This window comes from Manis pentadactyla, chromosome 8 (assembly GCF_030020395.1).
Source record: "Manis pentadactyla isolate mManPen7 chromosome 8, mManPen7.hap1, whole genome shotgun sequence".
Taxonomy (NCBI): domain Eukaryota; kingdom Metazoa; phylum Chordata; class Mammalia; order Pholidota; family Manidae; genus Manis; species Manis pentadactyla.
Window position 1 is genome coordinate 44989241 of NC_080026.1, and position 18969 is coordinate 45008209.

Genomic DNA, 18969 nt, shown 5'->3' on the forward strand with positions numbered 1-18969 from the left:
ATGTTATTTGGAAGCTGCCAGCGAGGAAGCACAGTTTTTACAAAGTCTACCTGTGTGTCAGAAATACCCATGAACTTTTAAAACATGCAGGGATTTTGTCCCTCATTCTCTACCCATACCTATGGAATCAGGACCTCGAGGAGACAAACCAGGAACGCCTCCAGAGGGTCTTAGTATTGCCAGTGGCCCCCAGGTGGGTGCTGCTGAGGCCCTGGAGGATGGGCGAGCTGTGTGTGGAATCCTAGCAGAGTGGGGACTCCTCCTGGCTCAGGGGCCAGCGCTCCCCCTTCCCTTAGCAGCCTGGGAGGGAGGTTGCATCTTCCTCTGTGAGCTGTTGGGATGCACTGGAGCACGAGTTTCCTAGCTAAGCTGGGGTGTTCCTTCTCCTTCTCAGTAAGTGCTGCTCTCTCAAACATCCCAGGCCCCCATGACACCCCCCAGCTGAAGTCTGGGAATCTGGAGCCCAGCCTTGCTGCTGTCCCCAGCTGGCTTCTGGGCACCCGGGGGAGGCTGTTGGCATGGCTGAGGCATCTGCCTTGGAAGAACTTCAGGGAGTGAAAGTGGCTGCCTGGGATGCTGGGTGTCCCGTGTTTACCCAGAAATTGCGCTAATCCCACCAGTTCCCCTGATGTGTGCAGCCTCTTGGCTCTGTCTACCAATTCTTTTCTGAGAAGGGGAGGGCTGGAGGAGGCTGGGGCTGATCTGTGGGAGATGAGGCCCGTGGCACATTGGCCACTGCAGGGACCCCTGGCTGGGTTGCTCCCTAGATGTTCATGGAGCCCCAGTGCCTCCCAGGCCACAGAAAGTGTTCTGGGTGATGGGAGTCTGAATAAGTGCCCTTCTGGGCCACACTGTTCATGCTGGGCCTGTGGTGGCCATACCCTGAGACTTCGGGGTGGTGTCACGGCCAGAGGACCAGCTCTAGACCTGGTCCTTCTCCCTCCGTGGAAAGTAGCCTGGGGCAGCTCCCTTCCTCTGTGAGAATCAGGCTGATGCCACCCACTCCGATGACACAGGAGGTGGAATGCCCGGCAAGAGGGAACTGAGCTGGTGTCTTCCAAGAAGCCCACAACCTTCTCCTCTTCTTCTCAGTCTCCTCATGTCCCTTAACAGAAGTTGTCACAGTCCCTTCTGGAGCCTGTGGAATGTGAAACCCTTCTTTCCTTAGCATTCTTGACACTCAAGTCCAAGGGTTCTGAGTTGTTGGCCTCAGTTTCCCCATCTGCATTTGGGAAGGGAAGATCCAGCTTCCCAGGAACCTGTCCACCCCTCTCTGGGGCTGGGGCTGGGGCTGGGGCTGGTCACATGCACTGACCCTGTGGGCACCTTGAGTCCTCCACTGGTTTCTGGTCCACTGAGCCCCATGCCTTCCAGATGCAGGCCTGGTTCCCTGTACCCACCTTATCCCACTGGCAAGGGGGCTGGGCCTGGGGACCCAGGGGTGCAGGCAGGGCCTAGTCCTGCCCTATAGGAGAACATATTGAGCAAGAAGCCACCTGGGTGTGTAGCAGATTATGACCAGGCTCTGTGAGAGGTGCCATGATGGCAGGGGAGGGTCTAAACCCAGAAGAAGGACACCCAGTTCATCTGGACAGTGTGTAGAGCCTAGCCAGCTCCTAGCCTAGCACAGTATGAGGCCTGAAGCTGTTTGTCCACACAAAATTATGGAATAAAGAAATATGAAATTCCATATTCATTTATGGAATAGATGAATGTACAACTGCCCACCCCAGATAGCCTCAGCAGACAGGTGCCGCTGCACAGCCATGGTGTTTGCAAGCAGTCCAGACAGCCTCAGCCTTTGCCCAGCCACTGACTGGTGGTCCCTGTCCACCAAACTCACCATCCTGGATACGGCCCTAGGGCATGGGCCGTGCTGAGTCCTGCTTCTGGGCCCGCTGGGCTCCTGGCTTGGTGCTCCCCACACTGAAGGGCTCAGCTGTCAGTTACCTCAATGCCTACCAGAGAATTCTGGGGTAAATCCCTTAGTACCATGGGATCCTCACATGGGCACAGCTCACTGTGGTGCTTGAGATATGGCTTTGGGGCCAGACAGCCTGGGTTCAAGGCCTGGCACAGTCACTTATAAGGTGTATGTTTTGGGGCAAGTTACTCATCCTCTCTGAGTGTTGGCTTCTCTTATGTAAAATGTGAGGGTTTAATGAGATCACTCTTGTAAAATGCTTGGCACCTGGTAAATGCCTAGTAAAGTTTTGTTGTTCCAGCTGTTATTTTGTGTGTTTTTTTTGGTCCTTCCAAATTCAAGATGTGTTTCAAAGTTGGGCCTAAATTCTTCATATGAGCTTCTTGGGAAGAAAACCCAGGCTGTTCACAAAATCACTTGCATTTCAAAGAGCTGTGATTCCCTGTCTCTAATATCCACTGTCTCTGCCAGGCATTCCTGTGCAGTTTTTCTGTGCCGGCCTGAAGAGGAGCAGCCTTTGGCCTGGCGGTGATGATGAACACGATACGGGGGTGTTGAGTTGCTGCAGGGATCCCTGGATCCAGGGGACTTCCTGGAGGAGGCAACATCTGAGTGGCATTTGAAGGAAGAGTAGGATCCATCATACACAGAAAGGGTGAAGGGTTTTCGGTGGGTGGCACAGCTTGAGCAGAGTACAAGGGCAGGGCCAGTTGCACAAAGGGGAGGTGGGGAGAGGAGGCCACAGGTAGACATGGGAAGACTTTACCTGAAGGCCGAGGGGACTCAGAAGAGCCTTGGTCAGAGGAGGGATTTGGTGAGATTTGGTTTGGGGGTCAGTGCCTGGCTGTCAGGTAGAGGGCTGCCTGGCAGGGGTCAGAGTGGCGTGGAAGGCTCCCAGCCCTCAGACGGAAGAGCGCCTGGTACAGAGCATCCTTCTCAAGAGGCACACCGATGAGGTGCTTTGGGACTGATGGGACGGCGATTGCAGCTCCTCGGATGTGAGCTCAAAGGCACAGCTCAGGCAGCCAGGAGGAGCACTCCTGTGGCCAGGCTAAAGAGAAAGAGAAGGTAGAGCAGGTGCGGCCTGGGTGTGTTGCTCGTGGGGTTCAGTAGCCAGAATCTTAAAGAATGAGTTATACAAACAGACTTAAAGGATCAGGCAGTGATCCTTGAATCTCAAGGCCAAAGGAAACCCCGTAACTCACCAAAATCCTGTTTCCCATTTGCCTTGGGTTTTTCTTGACAGGGAGTTTTGAAAGATCATGGAAATTGGAAAGGCCAGTGTGTGCAGACAAAACCAGGAGGTTGAGAATTCGGGTTGCTGGCTTGGCAGGCCATGGGACTGGACCGCGTTGCACATACCTTATCTATCGTCCTTGTGGACCCATTTTCTCATTAGAAGACACGAGAATTTTGTGTGGATGTACAAAAGTGAGATTGTGAGTTCTGCGGATGGCGTTTAGCCTTGAGGCCCTTGGGGATGGAGCTGACCACTGTCTTTGGTTTCTGCCTTGCTGCCATCCATGGGCTTTCTACCAGAACATTCCTTCCCACAGGCTGCAAACAGGCCCCACCTCAGACCTCCTTGGCTCTCTCTCGTTGTTGCCCCATTTTCTGCTTCTTTTATAGCAAAACCTCCTGACTTAATTCTGCTTCAGTTTCCACACTCCCATGCTCCCCCTTACCCTGACGTGGGCCCTGGTCATGATCACATGGCTGAAACCACTCAACTCTCAGCCTCATTATCTCAGTCTTTCCACAGCTGGTGAGGAGATCACTCCCCAGCTTTCGGGCATTTCATCCTTGGGCTGGCTTCCAGGACTCCACGCTTCCCTGGTATTGTGTTTCCTTCTACTGTTCCCCACTGACCATTCCTGCTCAGTTTGCATGGCTGGTTTCTTCTCTTTTCCCTACCTGAAAGTGTTGGAATGCCTGGTGTCTTTGCTCCAGAATTTATCTTTGCCTTCACCTTTTCCCCTGGAGATCTTGCCCTGTGGCTGCCATCCCCAGCCTCCACTTCTCCCCTGAATTCTGACTTGCATTTCCTACAGTCTCTGGACATCTTACTAGGCATCTCAAACTTAAATTGGCCCAAATTGAGCCCCTGATTTCTGCCCCTGAACCTGCTCCTCACTCTACTGTGCTCCATCCCAGAGAATGGCACCATCATTTTCTCATACATGTGGTGCTCACCCAAACACATGAGCAATTGTTTACACAACCCCTTCTTTTAAGAAATTTGGCTTTCAAATTTCTGTTCTGTAGTATTTGATACAAATACTCAATGAGCAGTATCTGCAAGTGAAGAGGTATATAATAAGATGTTTGCTTGGGACTTACCACCTGGCTGGGTGCCCTGCATGCTCTGGCATTCCTACCTTGACAACAGTGAGTCCTCTTGCCATCATGTCCCACATCTAAGCCCCAGCAAGGTCTGTCGGCTGTGCCTCCAGAGCGTATCCACATTCCACTTCTGCTTCCTTAACCTGTACCATCATCATATCTCCCTGGCTGACAGCACTAGTGCCCCTTGTCCCTGTCTTGCCAATGGGTTTCAGCCCTGGGCAAGTTCGTAATGGATTCAGTGTGACCAAAGAAAATGACAGCAAAACATTCTTGGAGTGATAAGGGTTATACCCAACTTTATTTCCAGGTGGCAGGTCAGTCACTAAAATCCCATTCACTCAGAGCGAGTCTGCAGGCAGCAAGCCGGTCTCTGCCTCTGGGCCCCTGTCTGCATAGGCATCCTCCGGGCCTCTCTGCACAGTCATTCCACACAGCCATCCTCTGGGCCTCTGTCCTCGGCGCTGCCCACTCCAGCCTCTGCTCTGCTCTCCTGCAGCCTTGCAACCCTGCCACCATGTCATGCCCAGAGCACTGGATGGAGCTCTTTTTATAGAGTCAACAGCTATGTATTGCCCACAGGTGTGCAGTGAGCTAGTCAACCAGGGCCAGGTGAGAATCCTGGCCACAGAAACTCTTGTTATATCCACAGTCCCCAAGTCTGCTCCCCACACAGCAAAGTGACGCCTTTTATGCTGTGAGTCCTGTCATGCCCCCACTCCGCTCAGAACCTCCGGATCCTGTACTCACCTCCTTGCTGCTCCCCAAACAAGCCAGCCTCCTCCCACCCATGTCCATGGCTCCTGCCTCTGTCCTCTGCTGTGCGGGCTGCCTCAGAGCTTCATATGGCACCTCATCCCCACCCCCTGTCCCCCCCACCTGCTCTATCCTACCTCAGTGCTTTCTTTTTCCAAGCTACCTCTCACTAACACTTTTCATTTATTTCCCCCCTTATTTATGATCTGCCTCCCAAATAGAATGCAAATGCCATGGAAATATATCTTTAGCATCAGACACAATGCCTGATGTGAAGGGGCTTAAAAATAAGTTGACTGTATGTGAGTGAGTAAATGAAACAACTGTTGGAAAAATGAAAGAACATACACATGAATGAGTGAAAGGTGAATCCTGGTGAGCAGGGAGGGAATGGGAAGATGAGGCTTTTCTTTGAGGACCACCAAGTAATTGTTACTCTATTGATTTTCATTTTCCTGTGATTCTGAGCAGGAGGTCCTTACTTCAGCTTGATTTCTCAGGGTTGCTCTCACTACTCACCACTCACAACAGCAGGAACTTGTTGCTCAGATTTAAAAATCTGGGGTAAGAAACAACAAAAACACTTGGCTGTTGTCCGTGAGGTTGCTCAGAAGACCAGATGAATCCCAAAACTAATAATTCTCAAAATTAATTAAATGCTCCATCCCAATTATAAGAGAATTCAGTTGGTTGCCTGAGAAGCATGCCGTAGCTGTGAATCTGGGTCGCGTTTCCTGGCTGGGTCTGGGGGCAGTGTTGGTGAGTGTCTTTGTCTTCTCCTTTAGGGCTGCCACCCAGGACTATGAGTGCCTAAGATGGAGACATCTGCCTCGGCCACTGCTGCAGAGAAGAAAGGGGCCAAAAGTGGAATCCTCGAAGGCGCTGCTTTCCCCGACCCAGGCAGGAAGGCCTCTGCTTTGGCGGTGGCCACGGCAGCTGCGGCTGTAGCTACCCAAGGAGGTACTCTCTGTTCTGCACACTTGGTCGCAGCGGGGGTGTTTTTCATTAGCCTGTTAGGATTTAATTAGACCAGTGGCCAATGTCATCGGGCGGACATGGTGGGTTAACGGAGTGCAAAAAGCAGGGCACTCCTGCTCCAGGGACCCTGGGCACTGTAGTGGGCACCTGCAGCTTTTCTGAGAGGTCTGGCTACTCCAAATCCAGGAGCCCAGCTGGCTCAGAATCCAGCAGGGAGTCTGAGGAATGGGCAGCGGGATGGGCAGGGAGGTGCAGTGGCTGCTGGGCGGCCCTGGGGTGTGTTCAGTTGGCACATACACGCTGTGCCAGAGACATCGCTTCTTTCGTCTAGCCGCCAAGGCCTATTTTGGAAAGTAATTGTCTCCTGATCCCTTCTGGCTGTAATTAGAGGGTCAGGTATGGAATTTAGTATGCTTAGGTGAATTTCTGGCCAACTTAATTATAACAGAAGGACTCCATGAGCCACAGCCTCTCATTTTACTGCCCCGAAGAGAAATACTCTCTGGTTTCCACTGGTCCATGCCAGCATCCCGTTGGGAAAGTTTGGCGGGAAGGCGAGACCTCCCCTCATGTCTCTGCAGTCCATCTGGAGGCCACAAAACTATTTCTGTCTCTGAGGATTGGAGAGGCTTGGATTTCTTTTCTTTCCCTTTTTATTCAAGTGCATTTAGTTATGCCCTGTTGCTTTTGCTGCTCAAGCACAGCTTGGAGAGCAGCAGGGGAAATTCGCCCTCGCAGGGTGGCCATGGGAGTGCACGCAATGCCTCTCACACTTTGATGTGCACACACTTTGAGCTTGTTAAAGAGCAGCTCAGCAAGGCAGGTGGGGTGGAGTTACAGCACCTCCCACCAGGGCTCAGATGTCGCTGGGGCTGGTCCAGGCCATGCTGGGAGCAATCTGGGGCTGCAGCCCAGGAAATCCAAAACACACAGGCAGGTGGGAGTTCGTGATTCCGAGTGAACTACAGGATGTCCACGTTGTTATTACATTTATTTTTATTTTCTCCATGATTCTCAGTTGGAGGTCATTATCAGGATGTGTGGCCCAAGTCAGGAGAGAGAAATCCAAGGCCAACCTTCTTGCTCCCACAGGGAGATGGGAGTTTGGCCTCCTGACCTGGGTGATGCCCTCTGACCCCTGTCTTTCTCGGACCCACTGTGCGGGGAGGGTCAGCTGGAGCTGGAGGAAGGAGCCAAAGCCCAGGGAGGACTCTCCAGGCAGGCTGGTGTCAGGGAGACCAGAGATGAGAGGAAGGGGGAGGGGAGGCTGAGGTGGGAAGTCTGGTGGTGGCTCTGAGGCTTGGCTACCTAGTCCCAGGGCTGGCTTGTGTCTGCACATGGTCTGTCTCTTCCCTGGGTCAGGGCCTAGCCCTGGCCTGTGGTGACTCCCCAGGCTGTCGCTTGCCTGTGCACAGATGCATGGGGCTCTGAGGCTTCAGTGAGCTCCTGTAAGCCTGGGCCTTGGTGTGGATCCAGCCTGCCCCTGGACCCTCCCTCAGCTGTTCCCACTTCAGCCTGGCTCTGCCTCTCTGGAGCCATGAGTGGATCATGAACTGCCACACAGTGCATTTTACTGCTGTGTCACAGTAGCAGAGGACAGACTTAGGCAGTAATTAGTAATTATGATGTGATTGAGAGGGAAGGCCCCATAGCATCAGACCTGGTGGTCACCAGTGGTGCAATAGAGGCTTGAGGGGTTCTCAATCTGGATGGGGGCTGGCAGCGAGCCTGTGGCTGGAAGTGCAGTGTCTCCATAGAGGCACCCAACCTCATTCCACCTTGCCGACTCCACTGGCCCCCTGTCCCCTCATTGCCCAGCCCCCAGGCAGCACTTGTCTGATGAGGTTCCAGCAGAGGGTGGATGTGACCTGTTAGGCCAGTCGCACCAGGGCAGGTGGCTTGTCAGAGCAGTGTGGGGTCTGGCGTAGCTGCCCTGGAGAGCCTCCTCACCACTTCACTCCCTGGCTCCTCTCTGAATAGCCTACTGGGGTGGCCCCACTGAGTGAGGGAAGAGGAGCCACTGGGTGGAGCAGAGCAGGAGGTGCTGTGGATCCGATCACTAGTGCTGGAGGACCATGATGACTGTGTTTTGAGGATGGGGCAACAGAGGCCCTGTGGCCACTGGCCTGCACTCCACTTCCAGCAGCTTCCCCTGTTCCCTGTGTGGAATGCCACTCCCTTTGGGCCCTGTCTTCCTAATCCATGAGGCATACATTTGGATAACATTCAGCAGATGTTATCCAAAGTCTTCATGATCTCATGATATCAGATCTTCCTTAAATCTTGTTGACAGCAACAGAGATGCCATGAGTGAGAACACTTATTGACTCAACAAACCCGAGTCCCTGAAGGCTCCAGAGAGCCTTGATGTGGGTCCCACTGCCCACAGGGGTGTAGGCCTGTGGGCGGGTGAGATGGACGGGTCAGGCAGCAGAGGACAGCTCTTTGGGTCCCCAATATGGAAGCCCCTCAGGAGTGGCAATGCTCTCCTGCTTAACTCTGGGTCTCAGTACTTGATACCAGGCTTGGCCTGGGATGATGCCTGAGGGTCTCCTGTGGACCTGAGAGGCATAGGGGAAAAAGGTGGCATTAGTGAGAAGCTGGGCAAGGAAGGGCAGTTTGGTGGTGCCAGGCACATTTGCACAGCCCCTGATGGGGTGGGAGCTCAGCCTGCAGGCCTGGGCCTGGGTATGGACAGGGGTCTGGAGTAGGGTGGTACTACCTAATACATGTTGAGCTGGTACAAGGGTGCAGGGAGTTGAGAACTGCTTGTGGAGGGGTCCCTGTCCTCAAGCTGTTTCTAGAAAGCTGTAGTAAACATCCTGGTCTGGGGGGACTTGTCTGAGGCCTGTTTGCTGGGGAGGGGTATGCCTGGGCTGATTCCCTTGTTACTATTCACCTGGTTCTGCTGATGCCCAGTTTATCCCTTTATGCCAGTGAGATTATCCCCATAGTCCACACTATGATCTGATGCTGTCCCAGAAGGGATGGTAGACATGAGCTTGGTGTTTCATGGCTTACTATACACCCATCCAGAGGGGTGGGTGCTCCCAAGGATGTCAGGGGCACTGTGGTAACAACAGACTGGCAAAGCTGTGATCACCCATGTCTGCAAGGTGTACAGATGTGGGTGGCTCCCTGTATCCAGCTAGCTTCTGACCCCTCATCCAACCCAGCCCCCACCCCTACCACCAGCTCCAGGTGCTTCAGTTCCACTACTGGAATAGTATAACTTCAGTTCTAAGAATGAAAGTAACTTTAGGCAGAAAAATTCTATTTCCACATCATTTGTAACTAACAAGTTGGAAACAGCCTAACTGTTCAATGATAGGAAATTGATTAATCAAACTGTGGAACATCTGTTGAATGGAACACTATGGGCCATTGAAAATGTTTATCAAGACTTTATAACAATGGGGCAACGTGCTTATGTTCTAATAGCAAGTGAACAAAAGGAGGGTACATATTATATCTCACTTCTATTGCAACTTTATGGGACATAGAAGTACCTTAGCAGTGATTGTCCAGACATTGGGACTCAGGATAATGTACATTGCATATAGGAAGCTCATGCCTTTGGTTCTTAAGGCCCCACAGCCTTCTAGAACCCTCTGTTAGAATGTAAATGCCTTTGAGAGGCATGGGTGTGTTGGAGCCAGCCCGTGTTAACTTCTGAGAACTGAGTGTCCACATCTCGTTCCAATTCTGCCATCCATGACCTTCGGTTGGTAACTAGAAATTGGCTCTGGTGAGAGTAGTTACAGCAGGAAAATTGGCAAACACCACGCATCATGGCTGCTTCCTCCCTTGCCTTTCTGCCAGAGCCTGCACAGAGTCATGTGCATCTACCAGCACATGACTGATGGCATCTTAGGTCTCATTCAGATACACTGACAGCCAACTGATCACAAGTCACGGTAGCATTGAGAAAGAGTGATGGTCCAGAGGGAGGAACTATAAGGGAGCCCCCAGGGGCAAAGCTTAGAAAACCCAGACAGGGGTTCTGGGGTATTAGGCCGGAATAGCAAGTGCATCTAATCCACAAGCACTTGGAGCCTTTCCATTTTGTAGATGAAACTGAGATGAGGTGGGAAGGAGCATGCCTCCAGCAACAAGAGCAGGGTCTGAGGCTTGGGCTCTTGCCTCTCACGTGAGGAGATTCACTAGTCTCCTTCCGTATTGGCTTTGATTATGATTGTAGATTTGGGCTTTAAAGCGCAGCCCTGTAATTCTCTGTGGTGGTCATCCCGTCTCTGCACTGGCCTTGGGAAAGTTACTGTGGAAACTCACTGTGTCAGCATGCCTCAGCTCCCTCATCTGCCCAATAGGCTCACAGCTGTTGCTCTCTCCAGACAGCCCATTCTTTGAGGTCTGGGGCTATGACTTATTTGCAGAGGGACCTTAAAGTCACCTGGTTCAACTGGCCTCTCTTGCTTAATGTCCCTTAGGTGTCATGGGGAATGGGTGTTTCCACTCAGAGTCTACCTCCCTGAGCCAACACGTGCATCAGCAACACCTTTGCACAGCAGGGCAGGGCTATAGCAAAGAGAAAAACAGTCAGATGAGGGAAGGTTCATTAAATTACCTGGCGGGAGAGCTCCTGAGATCAGACAGCAGACAGCGGCCAGTGCGTTTTCTCCCATCCTCTTGAGCTGTGGTGCTAACACTTCAGAGGCCATAAATCTTTAAAAACACATTTTGGCCCAAGCCTTTTCCCCTTTAATTTTTAAAGAGGTGTAGTTTTAAAGGCAATTTGATTCAGATGTTGCTCATTGCTTTACATTGAGACTGCCCAAATACTGTCCTCCTCCACAGTGGGTTTTCATTCCAAAAATATTTCTGAACCTCTCTGTGTGCCTCAGCAGAGTACCAGGGACGTAGCTGCTCCAAGCAGCCAGGCTGGGATGATTGGAAAGGCTGGAGCCAGAAAGCATGGAACTGGGTCTTGGGTGAGCTTTGCTAGTCCCTTAAGTCAAGCAGCCACATGGGCTTTAGAAACCCTGTGACATCTGTGGTAGCCAACACCTAACTCTTACACTGAGTGCCCACTGTGTGCTGGGCCAGCATCTCCCAGCGTGGTCCTCTGCCAGCAGCATCAGGGGCCTTGGGGGTGGGGCCCCACCCCAGACCCCCTGAGACAGAGCTCCTGAGATTGGGGCCTAGCAAGCTGTGTGGGATTCTGATGCAGCGTAGCTGCAGAGAGCCCTCTGTGTTCCAGCTGTGTGAGGGAGGGCGAGTCTTCCACATGTACAGTACAGAAGCCACGAAGGCAGTGTGCTCACAGCTGCCTGGCTCACACCTGTCCTGTCTTCGTGGATAGTAACAGCTCCTACCTCCTCCCTTCTTCTGCAGAGTGGTAGTGAGAATCAGCCCAGTCTCTGGAGCCAGACCGCCTGCTTAAGGCCCAGCTCTGCTGACCATGGGCGGGTCTGTGCCTTGGTTTCCTCATCCATAAATTGGACATAATAATGGTACCTGCTTCATAGTGTTGTGAGAATTACTTAAGTTAGCACACATAAACTGCCAGGCACAAAGTTAGTGCTATGTGAGGGCCAAGTTAAGTATTTGTTTTAGTAACTATTACCAGTTTTCCTTTACTAGGTCTGCGGGCCCTGCCTAACTTAGAAAGTCTCCTCTTCACTGGTGACCCCTGCTGATTGTTCCGTTGAGGCCACACAGGTAGTGGGAAGCCTAAGTTTCTGGTGTCTTCCTACTTGAGAGTGGTGGAGGGATCCCTGGGCAGGAAGTCTGACCTGAGTCCCTGACCTGTGCCTTACTGTCACTGGCTGTCCTGGATGGGGTCTTCCTCCCTGTACCCTGGAGGGTGGGACCAGACCAGGGGTTATCCACACTGGCCAAGCCTTAGAATCCATGATGCAGCTGTAATAAATGCAGACTCCCAGGCAGCCCCAGACCTTTGAAATGGAGTCTCCTGAGCTGGGGCCTGAGTCTGTTTAGCAGGCTTACAGGTCACTGGATGCAGTTCCTAGGCATGGGCTGGATCCCTGGCGGTGGAGCACTTGCCAGTCACAGCTGGTTCACTCTGGCCATCTTGGGACCAGCACCATAAGCAGAACTGGGCACTGTACGCCTCTCGGCTCAGGGCTCCCTTCCTGCAGGAGGCCTCTGTGCCACCTAATTTCACTCTGCCACGCCTTTTTCTTGTCCACTGGCCCTTTTGGCTTCTTAAGTTTCTTTGAGACACACTTTTGCTTAGCGGCGAGGCATCCATGTCTGTCTTAGATGCTGCACAAATTCCAGAGCATCAGGCACAGAAATGCCCAGAGTGAGGAATCCCCTGAAGTCACATGGAGCTTCTGCGCCCTGTCATTGATAAATTAGTCCCTGGTGTCTGCTCTCTTGCCATGCCCCCAAGATGCCCGTGTGGGCAGGGTGCTGTTTGTTCACCTCCCACAAGGCAGATGCTCACTAAGTAGCTGCTGAGTGAGGAGAGTGGGTCTGATGCTGTCATGCCAGCTATGTGCCTGGCAGGCTGCATGGCCAGCTGCTACTGAGGTCCCCTGGCAAGAGGGCAGGCCGGCTAGCTTTCCCTCCTGAGGGCCCTGGGACTTGCTGAATGGGCCAGCCTCCCAGCTTACCTAGGCTGCTGGGCTGGGGCCACACACTTTGGCCTTGGGCTTGAGAATGCACTCAGGTGTGGCTAAGTGGGCAATTATTCTTATTTAAGTGATCTTCAGGATTGCTGTGATGCTTCCTCTGAGCTTGTTTTAATGGCCCAGCCAGACGGAACAGCCAGCTCCCATCAGACTTCTTCTGGAGAGAGCTCAGTCCTCTGTCAGCTTTGCACATCTAGGAAGAGGGGAGCAGTACAATTGCCTGGGCATGTTTTGGGTGGGTTCTGAATGATGCAGTGATTCACTGGTGTGGTCTCAGCTGTCAGGGGTGTTCTGGGGGTCAGGGCACCTGGGGCAAAGGGTGAGCAGTGGAGGTTCCTGTTCCCACAGCAAGTATAGTGTACACTGGTAGGCAAAGAGAGAAAAGACCTGGGCCCTAGCCAGCTCTCCACTTGTCAGCTGTATGTTCTGGAACAAGTTAGCTAACTTCACCAAATTCAGTAAAATGGAAATAATAATGGTAACTTCTGGCTACGGTGAGGTGAAATGGGAGAGCATTTGTAGAGTGGCTAGCAGAGGGCCTGAATCGAGACAAGTACATGTTAGTGACAACCACAGTATTCATTCCCCTTGCATATCATGGTCTTATGCTTGATGCTGAGGCCCCAGGGTCTAAACATCCCTCAAAACAGTTGCCACCCCAAATCGGAGCAGATACCCCACTTGGCCCCAACCCCACCACCTCTCCTCCTACCCCGCACAGTGTTCAAGGCCGAGCCCCAGGTCTGTGCTCTGGGAGCCTTCTGCTGGTGCCTCCCCTTGGTTGGAGGCTGGCACATGCATTTCCACTTCAGACCCACATCATTGTGTTTTCTGTCTAGTGCACGTGAGCTGGTGAGCTCTGCCCGGGAAGAAATGATGTTGCCTCCTTTCTTGTGGCTTGTTGTGCATGTTAAACTATTGCAGTTGGGGAAAACCTCAGTCATTTCCAATCACAGAACTGGAAGAAGCTTTAGAGATCATCTCATTTGAATCTGTTCACTTTACAGATACGGACAGAGACATGCAGCACAAATGGCCACCAAGAGACACCATTTGGACTAGAAACCGAATCCCCAGGAATGGTCCATGGGGTGGGACACAGCTGCTCTCAGCCCTGCCCCACTACTGTCCCAAACCTCAGCTTCCCAAATTGATGGTATTTATATTAGAAACATTTTTCTGGTGTTTGGGTCTGTCAAAACTAATTTTAGCATTTCTAAAGCTTGGTAAAAATACAGCCTCATTACTTTGATGTCAGTGCATAGTTTACTATTAGTATATTCTGGGGTTTATCATTTTAGTCATGTTTAACACGGCTGCACCAGGCATGCACTATTAAATCTGGCTTATTTTACATTCCTGTCCGGAATTATTTATTTGTAACAATTTCCTCTCTATCAAAAGACACAGCTAATGCTGTGTTTTAATGTGTTATTTACACACAAAATAACCTATTTACAACTCAGTATGCACCAGAGGGAGAATGGATGGGCCCCAGTTTCCTGCGTTCTGTTCTATCAGAGTTTAACAATCTGGTTTGCTAATAGAACCATTTGTCATTGGTGTGGGGGGATAATTTATTTTATGTTTGTAGGCCAGGTCTCACCGCCTCTGATCTCTGGAACATTTTGAAGATAATGAAGTCTGGCCTGGTGTTTGAGTGGATGGGGGACACCTGGAGGAGGAGGGGGACCCCTGGCCTCTCCAAGGTGGCCTGAGTGTCCCTGGGTTCCCTGACCTTATATATGCATCCCACAGATGGCTCTGGAGCAATAAGTGGAGATGTGATGGCAGAGATCCTGTCTCTGCCCTCTAGGAGCTTCCAGTTGGAGGTTGTCTTGCCAATGGGTTTCAGCCCCGGGCTAAATTGAAGTTCACAATGGATTCAATGTGACCAAAGAAAATGACAGCAAAACGTTCTTGGGGTGAAAGGGTTATACCCAACTTTATTTCCAGGTGGCAGGTCAGTCACTAAAATCCCATTCACTCAGAGCGAGTCTGCATGCAGCAAGCTGGTCTCTCCCCTTGCCTCTAGGCCCCTCTGTCCACACAGCTGTCCTCTGGCCTCTCTGCCTGCACAGCCATCCTGCACAGCCATCCTCTGGGCCTCTCTGCACAGTGGTCCTGCACAGCCGTCCTCTGGGCCTCTCTCCTCAGCGCTGCCACCACTCCAGCCTCTGCTCTGCTCTCCTGCAGCCTTGCAGCCCTGCCACCGTGTGGTGTCCAGAGCACCGGGCGGAGCTGTTTATATAGAGTCAACAGCCATGTATTGCCACAGGTGTGCAGTGAGCTAGTCAACCAGGGCCAGTGAGAATCCTGGCCACAGGAGCTCTCATTTTATCCACAAGGTATTGGGGGACCAAGAACAGAGCACTCTAGGGACATGTGGGAGATGGTGACAAATCCTGCCAGGATTTATGGGGTGGCAGTGCCAGAGCTTGCCCTTTGGATCTGTGTAGTTTCACAACGTGGAAAGAGGAAATGGTGAGTAGACATTGGTGGGGGTGGCAGCAGTGTGGCCCCTCAGGAGTGCAGGTGTTTGGGGGTCAGCATTTGGCCCATGTGACTGCTACGTGCAGGGGGAGCCTGAGAGGGGCACCTGCCTCCATGGCAGGTGGAGCATCCAGATTCTCCCCCATGCCAGGTGTCATGGAGCCATCTACAGAGGCATAAGGCAGACCCCTGCCACATCAGATCAGCAGTATCAGCTTGAAAGCTCACTCTGGAGTGGGCGGGGTCTTGGGCAGAGAGACGGTAGGTGAGGAATCCAGGGAGAGGTCTCTGGGTCTGTCAGCCAAGCATGGCAGGGCTGGGCAGTGGCATCTGGGGACCAGTGGGATCAGGGAAGGAAAGGCCTCCTGACTGCCCTGGAATGAGGCCCAGAGGTGTCTGTGGCTCCCAGGTGTATGTGTGGCCACTGGATCATGTAGGCTGAGGTCCTGTGGCTCCAATAGAGCCTTTTCTTTTAATGTACACTGATAGGCAAAGAGAGAAAAGCAGTGCATTTGAATGAAGTTGCTGCCATCTCTAAAGCCCTGTGCCACACCAGAGGACACAGGTTGGGGTGGGGTGAAGGGAGGCATCCAAGAAGCACATGCCATATTCTTGTCCTCACGAGCCTGTGACCCCATGGAGGGAAGGCAGCCCCCACTCATGAAGCAGTTGCCTGGGATGAATGGAACACTGCAGGGAAAGAGGCCTGAAAAGGCTCTAAAGTCTGTGGAGGGCCCTGGGCAGGCCTGCAGCCATGTGCCCTCTCTGACCCTCGGTAGTCCTACTGGGAGCAGCCTTTCATTCAGATCAGATGGCTGGGGAAGCGTTGCCAGAGCAGTGTTTAGGGAGTATACCAGGGCTCAGGGCAAGCCCCAGGGGATGGTGCATAGAGCAGCCAGCTCCAGGGTGCCTGGCATGGGCCAGGGCCAAGGTTTAGGTTTGGGCAGACGAAGTTTGAATCCTTGCTCTGCCACTTCCCAGTTGGCTCTCCTTTGCTGATCTGAACCCCAGTATCCTCATCTTAAAAATGGACAACATATTTATTTTTTGAGGGCTAGAATTACAGACAACCAGTGTAAAGTGCTTAGACAGTACCTGGCATATAGTAGACATTCTGTATATAGTAGTTGCTGCTGTTAGTATTATTGTTATTGGTATTGTTATGATTATTAATTCTAGAACCATTTCTGAGAGTAGCACTTACGTGTCCAATACTTGAGAGCAAATGAATGAATGCACAGGCATCTGAGCTGAGTCTTCACAAGAGTAGTAGTTTGCTCATGATGTATGAGGGGAAGCAGCATTCTAGCCTGTGTAACAGTGTGGGCCAAGGTCCTGGGATCTAAGAATGGTTCAGGGCAGCTGGAGAGTGCTGGCAAATGCATGTAGAGCAGGTGATCCTGTGTGATGGTGGTCAGGGCAGGGGAGCACCCCCTACAACTGAGTGCCTGGGAGCCACCCTTTAGCTGTCCCCTTGCCTCTGGGTGTGTGCAGAGGCGCATGCTGTCCTCTGTCCCTCTTTGTGACTTAGGTTACCGGGTACCAGGGCCCTGTCGAGTGGCAGCCTGAGGGCGCTAGAGTAGGCGGGGCTTGCAGGAGCTGACTCCCGGGAGAAGAGAGGCAGGAAAAGAAGCGCAAATCACCAAGGGTGCACTGCTGCCTCTGTGAGTTCCTAGGCGAGACACAAACTTTGTCCTGTTTCTGCTCTGCACACTGGTCACATCCCTTTGTCTGTGCTGGGGACAAAGAAAGCAACAGGTGCAGATAGAGGCAGGCAAGCCCGGTTTCCCACCTAGGCAAAAACGTGGGCCACCCTTGCCTCATTTGTAAGATGCTGTGAGGAAGCTCATCAGGCCAGCTGTGTAGGGAGCAGAGGGTCTGGCATGGGGGCGACCTGATAGGATAGTGGCATCAGCTGCCTGAGAGGGCCTGCGGCAACTCCTGGCTGAATTGTTAGGAGCCAGAGCGGTGCAGAGCTTCCCAGCTGACCATAGCCTCCAGCTTTCCCAGCTCAGTGCTGACTGTGGTGTAGAGAAAAGGAGGGAGAGAGAACACAGCAATTCCATTCTTAGGCTTAAACCTAAGAGAATTGAAAATATATGTTCGTACCAAAACTGGTATACAAATGATTATAGCAACATTATTTATAATAGCCCCAACATGGAACTATCCCAAATGTCCATTAGCTAATGAATGGATAAGCAAAATGTAGTATGTCCACATATGGAGTATTACTTGTTTATGTCCCATGAAGAGGGACGAAATACTGATATGCAGTCCAGCATGTGTGATCCCTGATGACATTATGCTCAGTGAAAGAAGCCACATATTGTATGATTCCCTTTATATGAACTGTCCCAAATAGGCAAATCCATAGACAGAGAAAATAGATTACCAGCTGCTGGGGCCGGGGGGGGGAGGAGGGAATGAGGAGTGACTGCTAATGGGCAAAAGGGTTCTTTTGGGATGATGGAATGTTCTCTGTAACTAGCTTGTGGTGAGCTTGCACAACCCTGTGAATATACTAAAAACCACTGAATTGTATACTTTAAAAGGGAGGATTTTATAGTATGTGATTTACATTTCAGTTTTAAAAAAGAAGGGCAGGCAGGAGAGAAGAAAGGGTGAAGGGAGGCAGGGAGAAGGTCGGGGAGGCGGTAGGGGAGGGCAAGAGGTGGCCCGGCTCTGGGCCTGGCCTTGTCCTGGCTCCAGATGCCGGCATGAGTCCCCAGGCTATGTGAGCGTCTGTGCCCCTCAGGGAGGACCCAGCTTCCCCTGGCCAATGAGCAGCCTCACCAGTCAATTCTATAGGCTCCAGAAGCTCTAAAAATAACTGGAGTGGAAGGAAGGTGTTTAATGATAAAGTAAATAATTACATTAAGGGTGCGAGTTTGGAGGGGAGCAAAGTAAATTGCTTTAGAAAGAGCTCCAGCCGGCAGCTAACTTTCCGGGTCCTTCATCATCAGATCACATCCTTCCTCGGACTCTGAATACTTGATTGTGGCAGGTGCTGTGGGCTCTGTAGCAGCAGGGGCTCCTGGGTCAGACGTGGCTGAGAGTGAAGGTGTGGCTGACCCTGCTGGCGTCACTTACTGCTCCAGGTAGATGAGCCATGGGGTGGGGGAGGGGCTAGGCCTCTGTCCTGCTGGAAGTCAGATGCTTTGCAGGGAAGGCCAGATTCTTCTGTGCTTCTGAGTGGGAGGGGCCTTTGGGAGACCATCTGGTCCTCCGATTTCCAGGGAGGGGGATGGTCTTGCTGAGGCCACATGGGGAACACCTGTCAAATCCAGGAAGGAGCAAATTGGGACTCCCAAGCCAGGATGCTCTCCCAGCCCCAGTGTGGGGCACCCAGGAGGGATGGGTCTCAGCTGCTACACAGAGCTCCTAGCTGACAATGGGGTCCCAGGCCCTCTTCAGGGCAGCATCTGCAGAGGGCAAGTACCAGGCAGGTCACAGCTTTTGGGAAGTGGCAGGGTGGGCCATGGTGGGTAGGGTTGAAGTTGTCTGGTGCACCCTCCCACCTCCCCTGTCCTGGTTCCCCCAGTTTGCCCCCTTCCTTTACTGTTCTCTCTCCTAACCCCAGACCTCACCTTGTCCTCAGCGAGCCTCAGCTCCCCGCAGCTGTGGAGGCTGGGCAGACAGCCAGACTTTTTGCTGAGCCCCAAGAGGATCATTTGTGCATGTGAGGTACAAGAGGATGACCATGCCTGAGCCTGAAAGTGTGGCTCTTCTGTGATGGAGACCGAATCAGGATTTGCTTGGTTGTTAGTGACAGAAACCACTTGGGCCCTCTGAAGCTACGTGGAGTTCTTGGCCTCATAACTGGTGTCTTGCCAATGGGTTTCACCCTTGGGCAAG

General features: G+C 52.2%; 1 protein-coding gene across 2 annotated transcripts in view; it reads left to right on the forward strand.

The window, feature by feature from the left end:
• Positions 1–18969, forward strand: part of GLI2 (GLI family zinc finger 2) — a 279782-nt gene that overhangs the window by 73846 nt on the left and 186967 nt on the right. The window contains exons 2-3 of one of the 2 annotated variants that reach the window (XM_057505714.1): positions 3171–3363; positions 5809–5983. In XM_057505714.1, coding sequence (XP_057361697.1) covers positions 5839–5983 — 145 coding nt within the window. In that variant the 5' untranslated portion in view covers positions 3171–3363; positions 5809–5838. The remainder of the gene's footprint in view (positions 1–3170; positions 3364–5808; positions 5984–18969) is intronic. The other variant, XM_057505713.1, reaches the window with a different exon arrangement.